The sequence below is a fragment of the Bufo gargarizans genome, chromosome 7, assembly GCF_014858855.1.
Source record: "Bufo gargarizans isolate SCDJY-AF-19 chromosome 7, ASM1485885v1, whole genome shotgun sequence".
NCBI lineage: Eukaryota > Metazoa > Chordata > Amphibia > Anura > Bufonidae > Bufo > Bufo gargarizans.
The window spans coordinates 48589853-48602889 of record NC_058086.1 but is presented as its reverse complement, the minus strand read 5'-3'; the positions used below and the strand labels follow the sequence as shown (position 1 = coordinate 48602889).

The 13037-nt window shown below is 43.3% G+C and overlaps 1 protein-coding gene across 1 annotated transcript in view; it reads right to left on the bottom strand.

Moving 5' to 3' along the window:
* DAB1 (DAB adaptor protein 1) overlaps nucleotides 1-13037 on the bottom strand; it is a 220144-nt gene that overhangs the window by 26937 nt on the left and 180170 nt on the right. Inside the window, exons 8-9 of the mRNA XM_044302379.1 lie at nucleotides 9432-9509; nucleotides 8978-9040 (exon numbers count right to left, since the gene is read on the bottom strand). Coding sequence (XP_044158314.1) covers nucleotides 8978-9040; nucleotides 9432-9509 — 141 coding nt within the window. The remainder of the gene's footprint in view (nucleotides 1-8977; nucleotides 9041-9431; nucleotides 9510-13037) is intronic.

Here is a 13037-nt window from a genome sequence, read left to right as displayed (position 1 = left end):
ATATGGTAAACCCAACCCAAAAGAACCCAAAGCACACATCTAAGGAATTTAGATAAACTTCAGTAGTAGCCCATAAAAAATGTGAAGATGCAAACACTAACATTTTTGCGCACATCTATGCTGCTGTATATCAACCTGTACAATCAAAATGTGTTAAAAAAATCTAACATTTTGAGCAGACAGCTCCTGTGCAGACCTATATGTCTCCATGGTAACAGACAACGAACAATCCCTGTGTAGTCTGATCCTGCAGTCATGGATGACTGGCTTCCCTATATAACCACCCAAACGTAAGTCAGAGTTAGGGCTCGTTCACACGAACGTAAGGGCTCCGTGCCCATGCTGTGGACCGCAAGTTGCGGTCCGCTGTGCCCGGGCACTGACTGTGGGGCAGCTGCATGCGGATCGCAGACCCATTCACTTGAATGGGGTCCGCGATTTCGTCCGTTCCGCAAAAAGATAGAACAAGTTCTATCTTTTTGCGGAATGGTAACACGGAACGGAACACCACAGAAGCACTCTGTGGGGTTCCGTTCCGTGCTTCCGTTTCGTTCCACACCGCATCTCCGGATTTGCGGACCCATTCAAGTGAAGAATGCACATGGCTAGTGACCCGTGTATTGCATAACCGCCGTATGCAGCATGGAGCCCTTACGTTCATGTAAATAAGCCCTTAGGGCTCATGCACACAAATGTATTTTTTGTCCGCCTCCGATTGGCATTTTTTGCCGGTCGGAGGAGGACACATTCACTTCAATGAGGCTACAAAAGATGCGGACAGCACTCCGTTTACATTTCTAGAATAGGCCAAGAGAGATTTGTTCCCCCGACTGCTGTGGAGGAGGAGGAGAGGTGAAAACCATGAATGTCACACAATGCCCAGTGACGCCAATCATGTAACGCAGCGCGGAGTTCTCCTTTAACCCTTATGGAGACTCTCTTCTGTCACTGTTCTTACTGGATACAGATATCCCGGATGCTATATACCATACATAGATCTATATATATGGCTGGGGACGCCTTGAAGCGCTTGTGGCGCCTGGTGCACGGTCCCGGCCATTGCTTTCCCAGTGATTTCATTTAATTATCCATTTCCACCCTCACTAAACAACTGCAGTTAATCAGACAGATGCCCGCGGCCCTAATTTATCCCCAAGGCTCACATATGCCAAAATGTTTTATTATGGCAAGAAAAGAGCAATAACATTAAGCAATTTTCAGTGCACAAATGTCAACCCGAGTCGAAAAGTTACCCCGTGAGCCTGGAGGAGGCGGGGGAGGGGTGCTGATGGCCTTGTGCTTTTCTCCTAAGGAATAGCGAATCTGTCTGCAATAACCTTTGCCTGTGATGAGGTTATAAGGGTTAAATCCGCCTTTACCGAGGGCGTCATCATCAGATCTATAAACAGCAGTTTACAGGGGATTCTGGCTGATTTTTATGGGCACCCTGCATGGCTTCGTTTTCCATGAACAGATGTATTATTATTATTATATAGTATTAGTATTATATTATATGATATTAGTAGCACTATGACTATAAAACAGCTAAACAACTCAAAATGTGAACATCAAACTGGCAGAAGCAGCAGCAGAAAATGGGAATCACTGCAATAAATATTTCTACCACTAGGTGGAACTTTAGAGTAATGTACCACATGTGTCTGAATGAAAGTGCAGCGCACCATGTGGTCAGGACTGGTACTGCATATATAATCCACAGGATAGAGAAGGGCTTCGCAACCTTCGGCACTCCAGCTGCTGTGAAACTACAATTCCCAGCATGCTTCATTTATGCTGATAGAAGTTTGGAGAAGAGCACAGTAAATGTGCATGCTGGGAATTGTAGTTTTGCAATGGCAGGAGTGCCGGTGGTTGCCTACCCCTGGGATAGAGGATAAGTACCTGATTGGCGAGGACTGACCGCTGGGGGTGGGGTTTGAATGGAGCGGCACACACATGTATGTCTACTGCTCCATTCAGCTCTAGGGGACTGAGTACAACTGCTCCCCTATGTCTGTCATCCCCAGAGAGCTGGATGAGGTGACAGTACGCACACATGACCACCGGGGGAGCTGTGACCCATAGTGAGACCCCGCCAATCAGACATCTGGCGGATAGGGGATAAGCTGTCTGAATAATTCAATCTCTTTAGGCCTCATGCACACGATTGTGCCGTTTTTTGCGGTCCGCAAAAAACAGAAGCCGTCCGTGTGCCTTCCGCAATTTGCGGAACGAAACGGGCGGCCCATAGTAGACATGCCCTAATAGGACATGCTATATTTTTTTTGTGGGGCCTCAGAACGGAGTGCTGTCCGCATCTTTTGCGGCCCCATTGAAGTGAATGGGTCCGCACCCGAGCCGCAAAAACGGCGGCTCGGATGCGGACCAGAACTACGGTCGTGTGCATGAGACCTTAAAGGGGCGTTACAATATAAGGCCTCATGCACATGAACGTATTTTATTTCCATGTCTGTTCCATTTTTTTTGCGGATAGGATGCGGACCTATTCATTTCGATAGGTCCGCAAAAAATGCAAAAAGCACACCGTGTGCTGTCCGTATGTCCGTTTTGTAGCCCCGCCCAAAAAATAGAACATGTCCTATTCTTGTCCGTTTTAGGCATTGCTACAATGGATCCGCAAAAAAAAAACGGATGGCATTTGTTTGTTTTTTTGCACGAAGCCTAAGGATAATGATGCTGAAAGGGGTTATCCAAGATTTTACTTTACAGGATAGGCAAAAAGTGTTTGACCCCTAGGGCCATGACTGATTATGAAAATGGGGTCCGCTGTATGAATAGGGGGTAATGAAGGCTGTACCAAATGTTATGATTGGGGGAGGGGGGGGGCAAAATTTTAACCCCCACGAATCAGACACTTATCCCTTATCCTTTGGATAAAGGCTAATGCACACGACCGTTGGCTGTTTTACGGTCAGCAAATTGCGGATCTGCAAAACACCCATTTTGCGGCACGGAACAGCCGGCCCCTAATAGAACAGTCCTACCCTTTTCCGCAATACAGACAATAATAGGACATGTTCTGTTTTTTTTGCTGAATTACCAGGCGGACACATGGACACGGAATGCACACAAGGTTATTCCTGTTATTTATTTTTTTTGCAGACCCATTGAAGTGAATGGTTCCGCATACAGACCGCATAAAAACCTAAATGGACAGGGGAAAAAAAATAAGTTTGTGTGCATGAGCCCTAAGGCCTCTTTCACATGGGCGAGTATTTCGCGCGAGTGCAGTGTGTGAGGTGTATGCATTGCACCCGCACTGAATCCGGACCCATTCACTTCAATGGGACTGTGCACATGAGCGGTGATTTTCACGCATCACTTATGCGTTGCGGGAAAATCGCAGCATGCTCTATATTGTGCATTTTCCACGCAACGCAGGCCCCATAGAAGTGAATGGGGCTGCGTCAAAATCACAAGCAAATGCAGATGCGGTGCAATTTTCACGCACGGTTGCTAGGAGACGATTGGGATGGAGACCCGATCATTATTAATACATTCTTAATACAGAATGCATAGTACAATAGGGCTGAAGGGGTTAAAAAATAACATATATATAATTTAACTCACCGTAATTCACTTGTTCGCGTAGCCGGCATCTCTTTTGTCTTCTTCTTTGCTGTGCACAGGAAAAGGACCTGTGGTGACGTCACTGCGCTCATCACATGGTCTGTCACATGATCCATCACCATGGTAAAATATCATGTGATGGACCATGTGATGAGCGCAGTGACATCATCAAAGGTTCTATTCCTCAAAGAAGAAGACAGAAGGAGATGCCGGCTGCGCGAGCAAGTGGATTAAGGTGAGTTAAATTATTTTTAATTTTAACCCCTCCAGCGCTATTGTACTATGCATTCTGTATTCAGAATGCTATTATTTTCTCATATAACCATGTTATAAGGGAAAATAATACAATCTACAGAACACCGAACCCAAACCCGAACCCAACCCAAATGCCGATTTTTCTCACGCGCGTGCAAAACGCATTACAATGTTCTGCACTCGCGCAGAAAAATAGTGCATGTTCCCGCAACGCACCCGCATCTTTTTCCGCAATGCCCATGTGAAACCAGCCTAAATATTGCCACAAACCTTTCTACATCTTTCCACTATAATTTGCATTTCATCAGTCAACAGCAGAAGCTGCACAACATCTTCTCCTGGTTTGCTACAATGTATCAGGCTGTGTAGCTGACAGAGCATTGCCTAGACCAGCGATCAGCAACCTTTGGCACTCCAGCTGCTGCAGAACTACAACTCCCAACTTGGCTGTTCTTAAAAGTAAAAGAATGATTCTGGAAGTTGTAGTTTCAGAACAGGTGGAGGTTGCTGATCCCCGGTCTGGACTGTATCCAGCTGTGAGCAGGACTGAATATATACAGACTTTGGCTAGGACTAACACGACGACATGTGTCGCGCGACACTGATGTCGCACCAATGTCGTGCGACAATTTATATAATGATAGTCTATGGCGTCGCACTGCGACATGCTGCGACTGCGACAGTCGCAGAAAAATCCATCATGGATGGATTTTTTGCTACTTTCGTGTCGCAGTCGCAGCATGTCGCAGTGCAACACCATAGACTATCATTATAAAAATTGTCGTGCAACACTGGTGCGACAAAATGTTGCGAGATACGTGTCGTCGTGTAGCCCTAGCCTTACTGCTTATGAATGCAAATAAGAATGTTCTCATTCACTGACAGCAAGCAGAGCTTGTAAAATGGTTATCAATTGTAACTAAAAGTTCTAAGGTACAACCTTAACGAAATAATGAAGTTTTTTATATAAAGCTGGAAAACCCTTTAGGCCCCTTGCAGACGAGCGTGTCCGGATTGGGTCCCAGTGTGTTGCGGATGCGTTCAGTGAAAACTGTGCGATTTCACAAGCAAGTCCATTCAGTTTTGTTTGCGATTGCGTTCGGTTTTTATCGCGCGTTTTGTACACGCGTGATAAGAAACGGAATGTATACAAACATCATCTCTTAGCAACCAGGCGTGAAAAAAACTCTTGCTTTTTACACAGCTCCATTCACTTCTATGGGGACAGCGTTGCGTGAAAATCGCAGAATATAGAACATGCTGCGATTTTCACGCAACGCAAGAGTGATGCGTGAAAACCAACGCACATGTACACAGCCCCATTGAAATGAATGGGTCCGGATTCCGTGCGGGCGCTATGCGTTCGCATCATGCATTGCACCCGCGCGGAATACTCGCTCGTGTGGAAGGGGCCTTAAAGGAGCTGTCTGGTTTAGAAACCCAAACATGGGATTCCAGTTAAGTAAGGGATCATTCACACGACCGCGCTCGGCCCGGGAAACACAGGCCATGTGTTGGCAGCAGTGCTGAAGTGGACTTCGATAGGAATTAAAGGGAAAATTCAGTTTGCCACAAAGTTGAATTTCCTTGAGCTTCGTGGTAAAAAAACAAACAAAAAAAAATCATACTTACCTTATCCATTTGATCGCAAGAGCCTCCTGCCACCATCTTGATTGAAGAACCCACGAGAAATCCTGTGCGTGGTGACATATGACGTCAGATTAGATGCCGCGATCAGTGATGAATGCGGCATCTGAGGGGTAGATTCTAAACTGTGTAATACAGAATGTCTCCTTTGGGGGTGCTGCGGGAAGACTCAACACTTTCTGCTGGCTTCTTCTACACATTACAGCTGAATGATGAATGATTACTTTAAGGGACTCCTGTCGTTTCTCAACATTTTCAAGATCTTTGCTTGTTGTCAATGAATAGAAACATCCAGTGGCTGAAAATCCATGTCCATGACCTAATCACACTTTTAGGCTAATTTCACACTAGCTTCCGTTACTGATAAGACAACCGTCTGCATCTGTTAGGCCTCTTTCACACGGGCGTGTGCTGCCCGTTGCCGTATTGCGGACCGCATTTGCGGATCCGCAATACACGGGCGCCGTTCATGGGCATTCCGCATCACAGATGTGGACCCATTCACTTCAATGGGTCTGCAAATCCGGAGATGCGGAATGGTGCGGAACTGAACCACGGACACCTACGGAAGCACTACAGAGTGCTTCCGTGGGGTTTCGTCCCGTACTTACGTTCTGCAAAAAGAACGGCTGGATCGCGGACCCATTCAAGTGACTGGGTCTGCGATCCGCTGCGGCTGCCCCGCGGACTGTGCTCGTGCACGATCATGGGGCGCATATGCCTGTGTGAAAGAGGCCTTGCGAACGGATCCGGTTGTATTATCTTTAACATAGCCAAGACGGATCCGCATGAACTCCATTGAAAGTCAGTGGGGGGCGGATCCGTTTTCTATTGTGTCAGATTGCCTCCGAGAAAACGGATCCGTCTTGCTCCGCATCCCAGGACGGAAAGCAAACCGCAGCATGCTGCTCTCCGGTATGAGAACGGAATGCATCAGTAGTAAAGGAGTGGACAAGCCCTTTAAGTGCCATCATTTTCAATATCTCTACCGTCATATAAGTCAGTGTCCTACAATATGTTACATCGCTGCACATAGAAAGGGTTAAAATGGTCTCACATTTTTTTTTTGTAAATACAAAAATAATAGTTTTCTATATCTTAAACCCCGCCCCCATCCATCTAAACTCCGCCCAGAAATCAAATTCAGAAATCCAAGAACTTCTGCATTTTAATTATAGTGATGAGCAGCATTTGAATTCGCGATATTTTGTGAATTTTTGGCCGAATATTCGCCGTAAATTCGAGAATTTGTGATCTCCAGTCATTATTTACTTGATTGCGAAAATCGGCAATGTAATATATTCGCGATAAAAATTCACAATTAGAATGTTCGCTATCAACACTATGGGGTAGGCAACTTTCCTATTGGTTGCCAAGGATGTTGCTAAGTGCCGATATTCGCGATAGATTCGCGATTAGAATATTCGCTATCAACACTATTCGCAAATACGAATATAGAGCACTATATTCTAAATATTCTCGAATTCTCGAAGTGGCGATATTAACGATACAAATTTGCGATTCAAATATTCGCGCCCAACACCATTTACTGATAGAGTTGTACGGATTGTACTGGTTCGGGGATCTAGGGGACTGGGCTAGTTCCATGTTATTTGTTTCATAGACAGTAGAAACAACAGTTTGTTCCAGGCTTTATTATTTTTTCGGCAGAATGTCCTTGAAGTCAATTAAAAAAAAAGTTTAATTAAAAACTGAAAAGTAATTAAGCCCTTAAAGGGGAATGTGGTACAGATTTTTTTTCTGCCAGTTAAAAGCAGATAGTAACAAATACTGCATCCTTTTAGGGCTCATTCACACGAACGTATTTACTTTCCGTCCTTTTAATTGTTTTGTGGACCACATGTGGAACCATTCATTTTAATGGGTCCCCAAAAAAGACAGAAGTTACTCCGTTTGCATTCCGCTTCCCTATGTCCACTCTGCAAAAAAATAGAACATGTCCTATTATTGTCCTATTGTCCGCATTAGGGACAAGGACTGTTCTATTAGGGGCCAGCTGTTACATTCTGCAAAATACGGAATGCACACAGACATTTTTCGCATATTTTGCGGATCAGTGTTTTTTACAGACTGTAAATTAAATACGGTTGTGTGCATGAGCCCTTACGACCGTATGTATTTTGTGGTCTGCAAAACACAAATCCGCAAAAAACAACAACGGATGACATCTTTGTGACATCTGCGTTGCATCTTTTTTTTTGGTGGATCCATTGTAACAATGCCTGTCCTTGTACACAAAACGGACAAGAAGAGGATATGCTCTATCTTTTTTGTGGAACAGACATGCGGACATACGGAAACGGAATGCACATAGAGTCATTTCTATTTTTTTTAAAGCCCCATTGAAATTAATGGTTCCACATACGGACCTGTAAAAAAACGGAACGGAAGCGGAAGAAAAATAGGTTTATGTGAATGAGCCCTTAATCAGTTTTTATTTTCTAAATTTATTTAATTCTATTCCCTGAATATTATCATGGGGGCGGCCATCTTGCCTGAGCTGTTCTTAACAGCGTTTAGAAATATGCTTTACAGCCCCATGGAGCATAGACACAATGGACAGGATCGGGACCCCATTGACTTCTATAGGAGAGAATTCCAGGCATGCTCTGTGACCTCTGCAGAGGCCAGGATGGAGCAGATAAGCTGTGTTATCTATTGAGTAGTGATATCTTTCATTGTAATCCTGACAGTAATGATTATGAGATGACTGCTGAAAAGTGATCTGAACCGACTGAGAAGTGGTGCCTTTTTTTAGGCTTAGTAGCCAGTGCGAAAATGCCAGTATTTTTTTTTTATAGATATTGACATGGAAAATTAAATTTAACATCATGAAAAATTCTGTAAAAATATGTTTAGTGTAAAAACTAATAGGTCATTTTCTAATGACACTTTCCCTTTAAGATTATCACAGTCTCAAAAAGACTCAGATAGGTTAATTCAAACTATACATTGTGAACCCTAATGGGGGCAGCGTGGATGTAAGTGATGACAAACGCTCTACAGCCCAAGCAGAATATTACTGCTGGATCATGTGTCACAGCTGAGGCCAGTCATTGGCTGCAGCGGCACATGTGACCCGTCCAGTGAGGACATACCAAGAGCCACAGAGTCAGAACAGAGTGGCAGGAGCAGGTAGGTATAGATTTCTTCACAGGTCCTGCCAGGTGGGAGAATAAAAAAAAAAAAAAAAATCCTAGACAACCCCTTTAAATTTTTAAAAGATGTCCAGTCCCTGCTGAGGGTAAACCTCCCCATAATATGATACTACCTCTGACACACCGTTGGGATGTTTTTAGTTTTTTTCCCCATTTTCTAGAGGGTGGAATGCACAGTATTACATTATTATTATTATTACATGGTTACATTGTTTCACTGTGGTTATTTTACGTGCATTTCCTTATCTTTTATGAAAAACTGGGATTAGATCCCTGAGGAAATAAAAATCTCAAGCCATACTTACAGAAGGAGACGTAACATCGGGCGGAGTAGACATATCTCCAAAAAGTGCTAATTGTGTCACAGCCTAAGAGGAAACAAAAAGGGGTAAGAGAAAGAAAACATTACTGATTTCTTATGGGCCCAACACAGCATCATGTCTGTCCATTTATCACATGATCAGCAATTAGTATACAGTATATAGATCAGGACTTAAAGGAAAACTCCAGTCATCGCATTGTTTAATGTGAATGACCCCGCACCCGCTCTCAGACCATGCTGGGCTTCATAGCTTCACAATAATTTATAAATCCATAATTTTTATCTCCCATGATGCATTTCTATCTGCCATTGCACTTAAATTTTTCTTAAGCATGGGCGGAGCTTAATTGTCACATGACTGTGTGGACCTGCCCATCTCACTTCTGTAAAAGGAAAGGGGCTGATTATTAATATTTTGGAGAAAAAAAATCAGTTACATGTAACAATGTGGAAACCAGACTGTAACTATAATGGAGGTGCGAGGTCTTTGACTGGAATTTTTCTTTAACAGCAATCTGGAGAGGAAAAGCGATTAAACAATTTTATACAGATTTACACCAAGGATTTAAAAAATTTGTGCAAAATGTATTTTTTTTCCCATGTAGTATATTTTTTATATGAATTATTATTTATATTATATTAAATTGAATTAACACAACCCAAACCAAAATAAAATCTAATAAACGTCCTTAAAGGGGAGAGCTTTATGGCTGAGGATCCATACTTTTAAACCCCTCTCCCAATCCCGCGGTGATCACGAAAATATAGGGTCCACGTTGTTTAAACAGGCACAGCGCTCATCTACACATGGGGCTGCCACTCTTCCCATTCACTTGAATTCTAGCTCACACAAGTTTATATAAAACCATGAAAAAAACTGCAATTTCACAAAATCTAATGTACATTTTCCTATGCAATTTTCCATCAATTTTGGATGAATTACATCAGAAAAATTACTCAAAATGGAAAATATAAATTCGCCTCACCCTATGACTTTTATGGAATTTGCTCAATAAATTACTTTTTGGTATCTTATTTTTATTTTTGGTATTTTTGGTATGGTAACTTTTATTAATGAGAAGGAGGGAGCTCAGGAGATTAATATATACAGATATATACAGCCACCACTAGTTGGAGCTCAGAAGATTACTATATACAGATATATACAGCCACCACTAGCGGGAGCTCAGGAGATTACTGCATACAGATATATACAGCCACCACTAGAGGGAGCTCAAGAGATTACTATATACAGATATATACAGCCACCACTAGAGCGTGCTCAGGAGATCACTAAATGCAGATATATACAGCCACCACTAGAGGGAGTTCAGGAGATTACTGCATACAGATATATACAGCCACCACTAGAGGGAGCTCAGGAGATTACTACATACAGATATATACATCCATCACTAGAGGGAGCTCAGGAGATTACTGCATACAGATATATACAGCCACCACTAGAGGGAGCTCAGGAGATTACTGCATACAGATATATACAGCCACCACTAGAGGGAGCTCAAGAGATTACTATATACATATATATACAGCCACCACTAGAGGGAGCTCAGGAGATTACTGCATACAGATATATACAGCCACCACTAGAGGGAGCTCAAGAGATTACTATATACAGATATATACAGCCACCACTAGAGGGTGCTCAGGAGAATACTACATACAGATATATACAGCCACCACTAGAGGGAGTTCAGGAGATTACTGCATACAGATATATACAGCCACCCCTAGAGGGAGCTCAAGAGATTACTATATACATATATATACAGCCACCACTAGAGGGAGCTCAGGAGATTACTGCATACAGATATATACAGCCACCACTAGAGGGAGCTCAGGAGATTACTGCATACAGATATATACAGCCACCACTAGAGGGAGCTCAAGAGATTACTATATACAGATATATACAGCCACCACTAGAGGGAGCTCAAGAGATTACTATATACATATATATACAGCCACCACTAGAGGGAGCTCAGGAGATTACTGCATACAGATATATACAGCCACCCCTAGAGGGAGCTCAAGAGATTACTATATACATATATATACAGCCACCACTAGAGGGAGCTCAGGAGATTACTGCATACAGATATATACAGCCACCACTAGAGGGAGCTCAGGAGATTACTGCATACAGATATATACAGCCACCACTAGAGGGAGCTCGGGAGATTACTACATACAGATATATACAGCCACCACTAGAGGGAGCTCAGGAGATTACTACATACAGATATATACAGCCACCACTAGAGGGAGCTCAGGAGATTACTGCATACAGATATATACAGCCACCACTAGAGGGAGCTCAAGAGATTACTATATACAGATATATACAGCCACCACTAGAGGGAGCTCAGGAGATTACTGCATACAGATATATACAGCCACCACTAGAGGGAGCTCAAGAGATTACTATATACATATATATACAGCCACCACTAGAGGGAGCTCAGGAGATTACTGCATACAGATATATACAGCCACCACTAGAGGGAGCTCAGGAGATTACTGCATACAGATATATACAGCCACCACTAGAGGGAGCTCAGGAGATTACTACATACAGATATATACAGCCACCACTAGAGGGAGCTCAGGAGATTACTACATACAGATATATACAGCTACCACTACGGGGAGCTAAGTAGATTACTACATACAGATATATACAGCCACCACTAGAGGGTGCTCAGGAGGTTACTATATACAGATATATACAGCCACCACTAGAGAGAGCTCAGGGGATTACTACATACAGATATATACATCCACTTCTAGAGGGTGCTCAGGAGCTTGCTACATACAGATATATACAGCCACCACTAGAGGGAGCTCAGGGGATTACCTCATACAGATATATACAGCCATCACTAGAGGGAGCTCAGGAGATTACTACATACAGATATATACAGCCACCACTAGAGGGAGCTCAGGAGATTACTACATACAGATATATACAGCCAACACTAGAGCGAGCTCAGGAGATTACTACATACAGATATATACAGCCACCACTAGAGGGAGCTCAGGAGATTACTACATACAGATATATACAGCCACCACTAGAGGGATCTCAGGAGAATACTACATACAGAGATATACAGCCATCACTAGAGGGAGCTCAGGAGATTACTACATACAGATATATACAGCCACCACTAGGGGGAGCTCAGGAGCTTACTACATACAGATATATACATCCATCACTAGAGGGAGCTCAGGAGATTACTACATACAGATATATACAGCCACCACTAGAGGGAGCTCAGGAGATTACTGCATACAGATATATACAGCCACCACTAGAGGGAGCTCAGGAGATTACTAGATACAGATATATACAGCCACCACTAGGGGAGCTCAGGAGATTACTGCATACAGATATATACAGCAACCACTAGGGGGGGCTGAGCAGGTTCTGGCATATGAGTATAACAATGATTTAATTTTCTCCAGGCTCCTATGTTCCCCCTAATGGTGGCTTCACACAGACATCATTTGAGAATTTGTACCTCTGTATCAATACAAGAGAGCTCTAGTCGCTATAATGAAGGGTGGAGATTCACTATAAAGGAACAGTTCAGGTAAAACTGGTGGCAAGTGACTGTCATATTTGGTGCACTGCCCTCTCCACACCTGCATTATACAATGTATCCTTTTTATTTCTAGACTGCCCCTTTAAGGATCGCGATGCATTGGACTGCAGTACGATGCTGTAAAGGGTCATTCACATGGCGCTATTGCCTGTCAGCAGTAAGGAGGGATCAGGAATCAATAATTTGCAGAGCACTTGACCTCTTATTACGCTCCATGGATTAGTTAGAATTTTCTTCTTAAGGAAAAACATGAAGAACTAAACATTTCTACTGTGAGGCTGAGCTGGGAAGAGATCCAGAGGGCGACGGTGCGGCTTCACTCTGCCCGCGCTGCTGCGGCTTGTGGAGAGGCGGCCAGGAAAATGTCATTAAAAGTTTTATTAGTTCAGAAAAAGAGAAGCGGCAGAAGAGAAG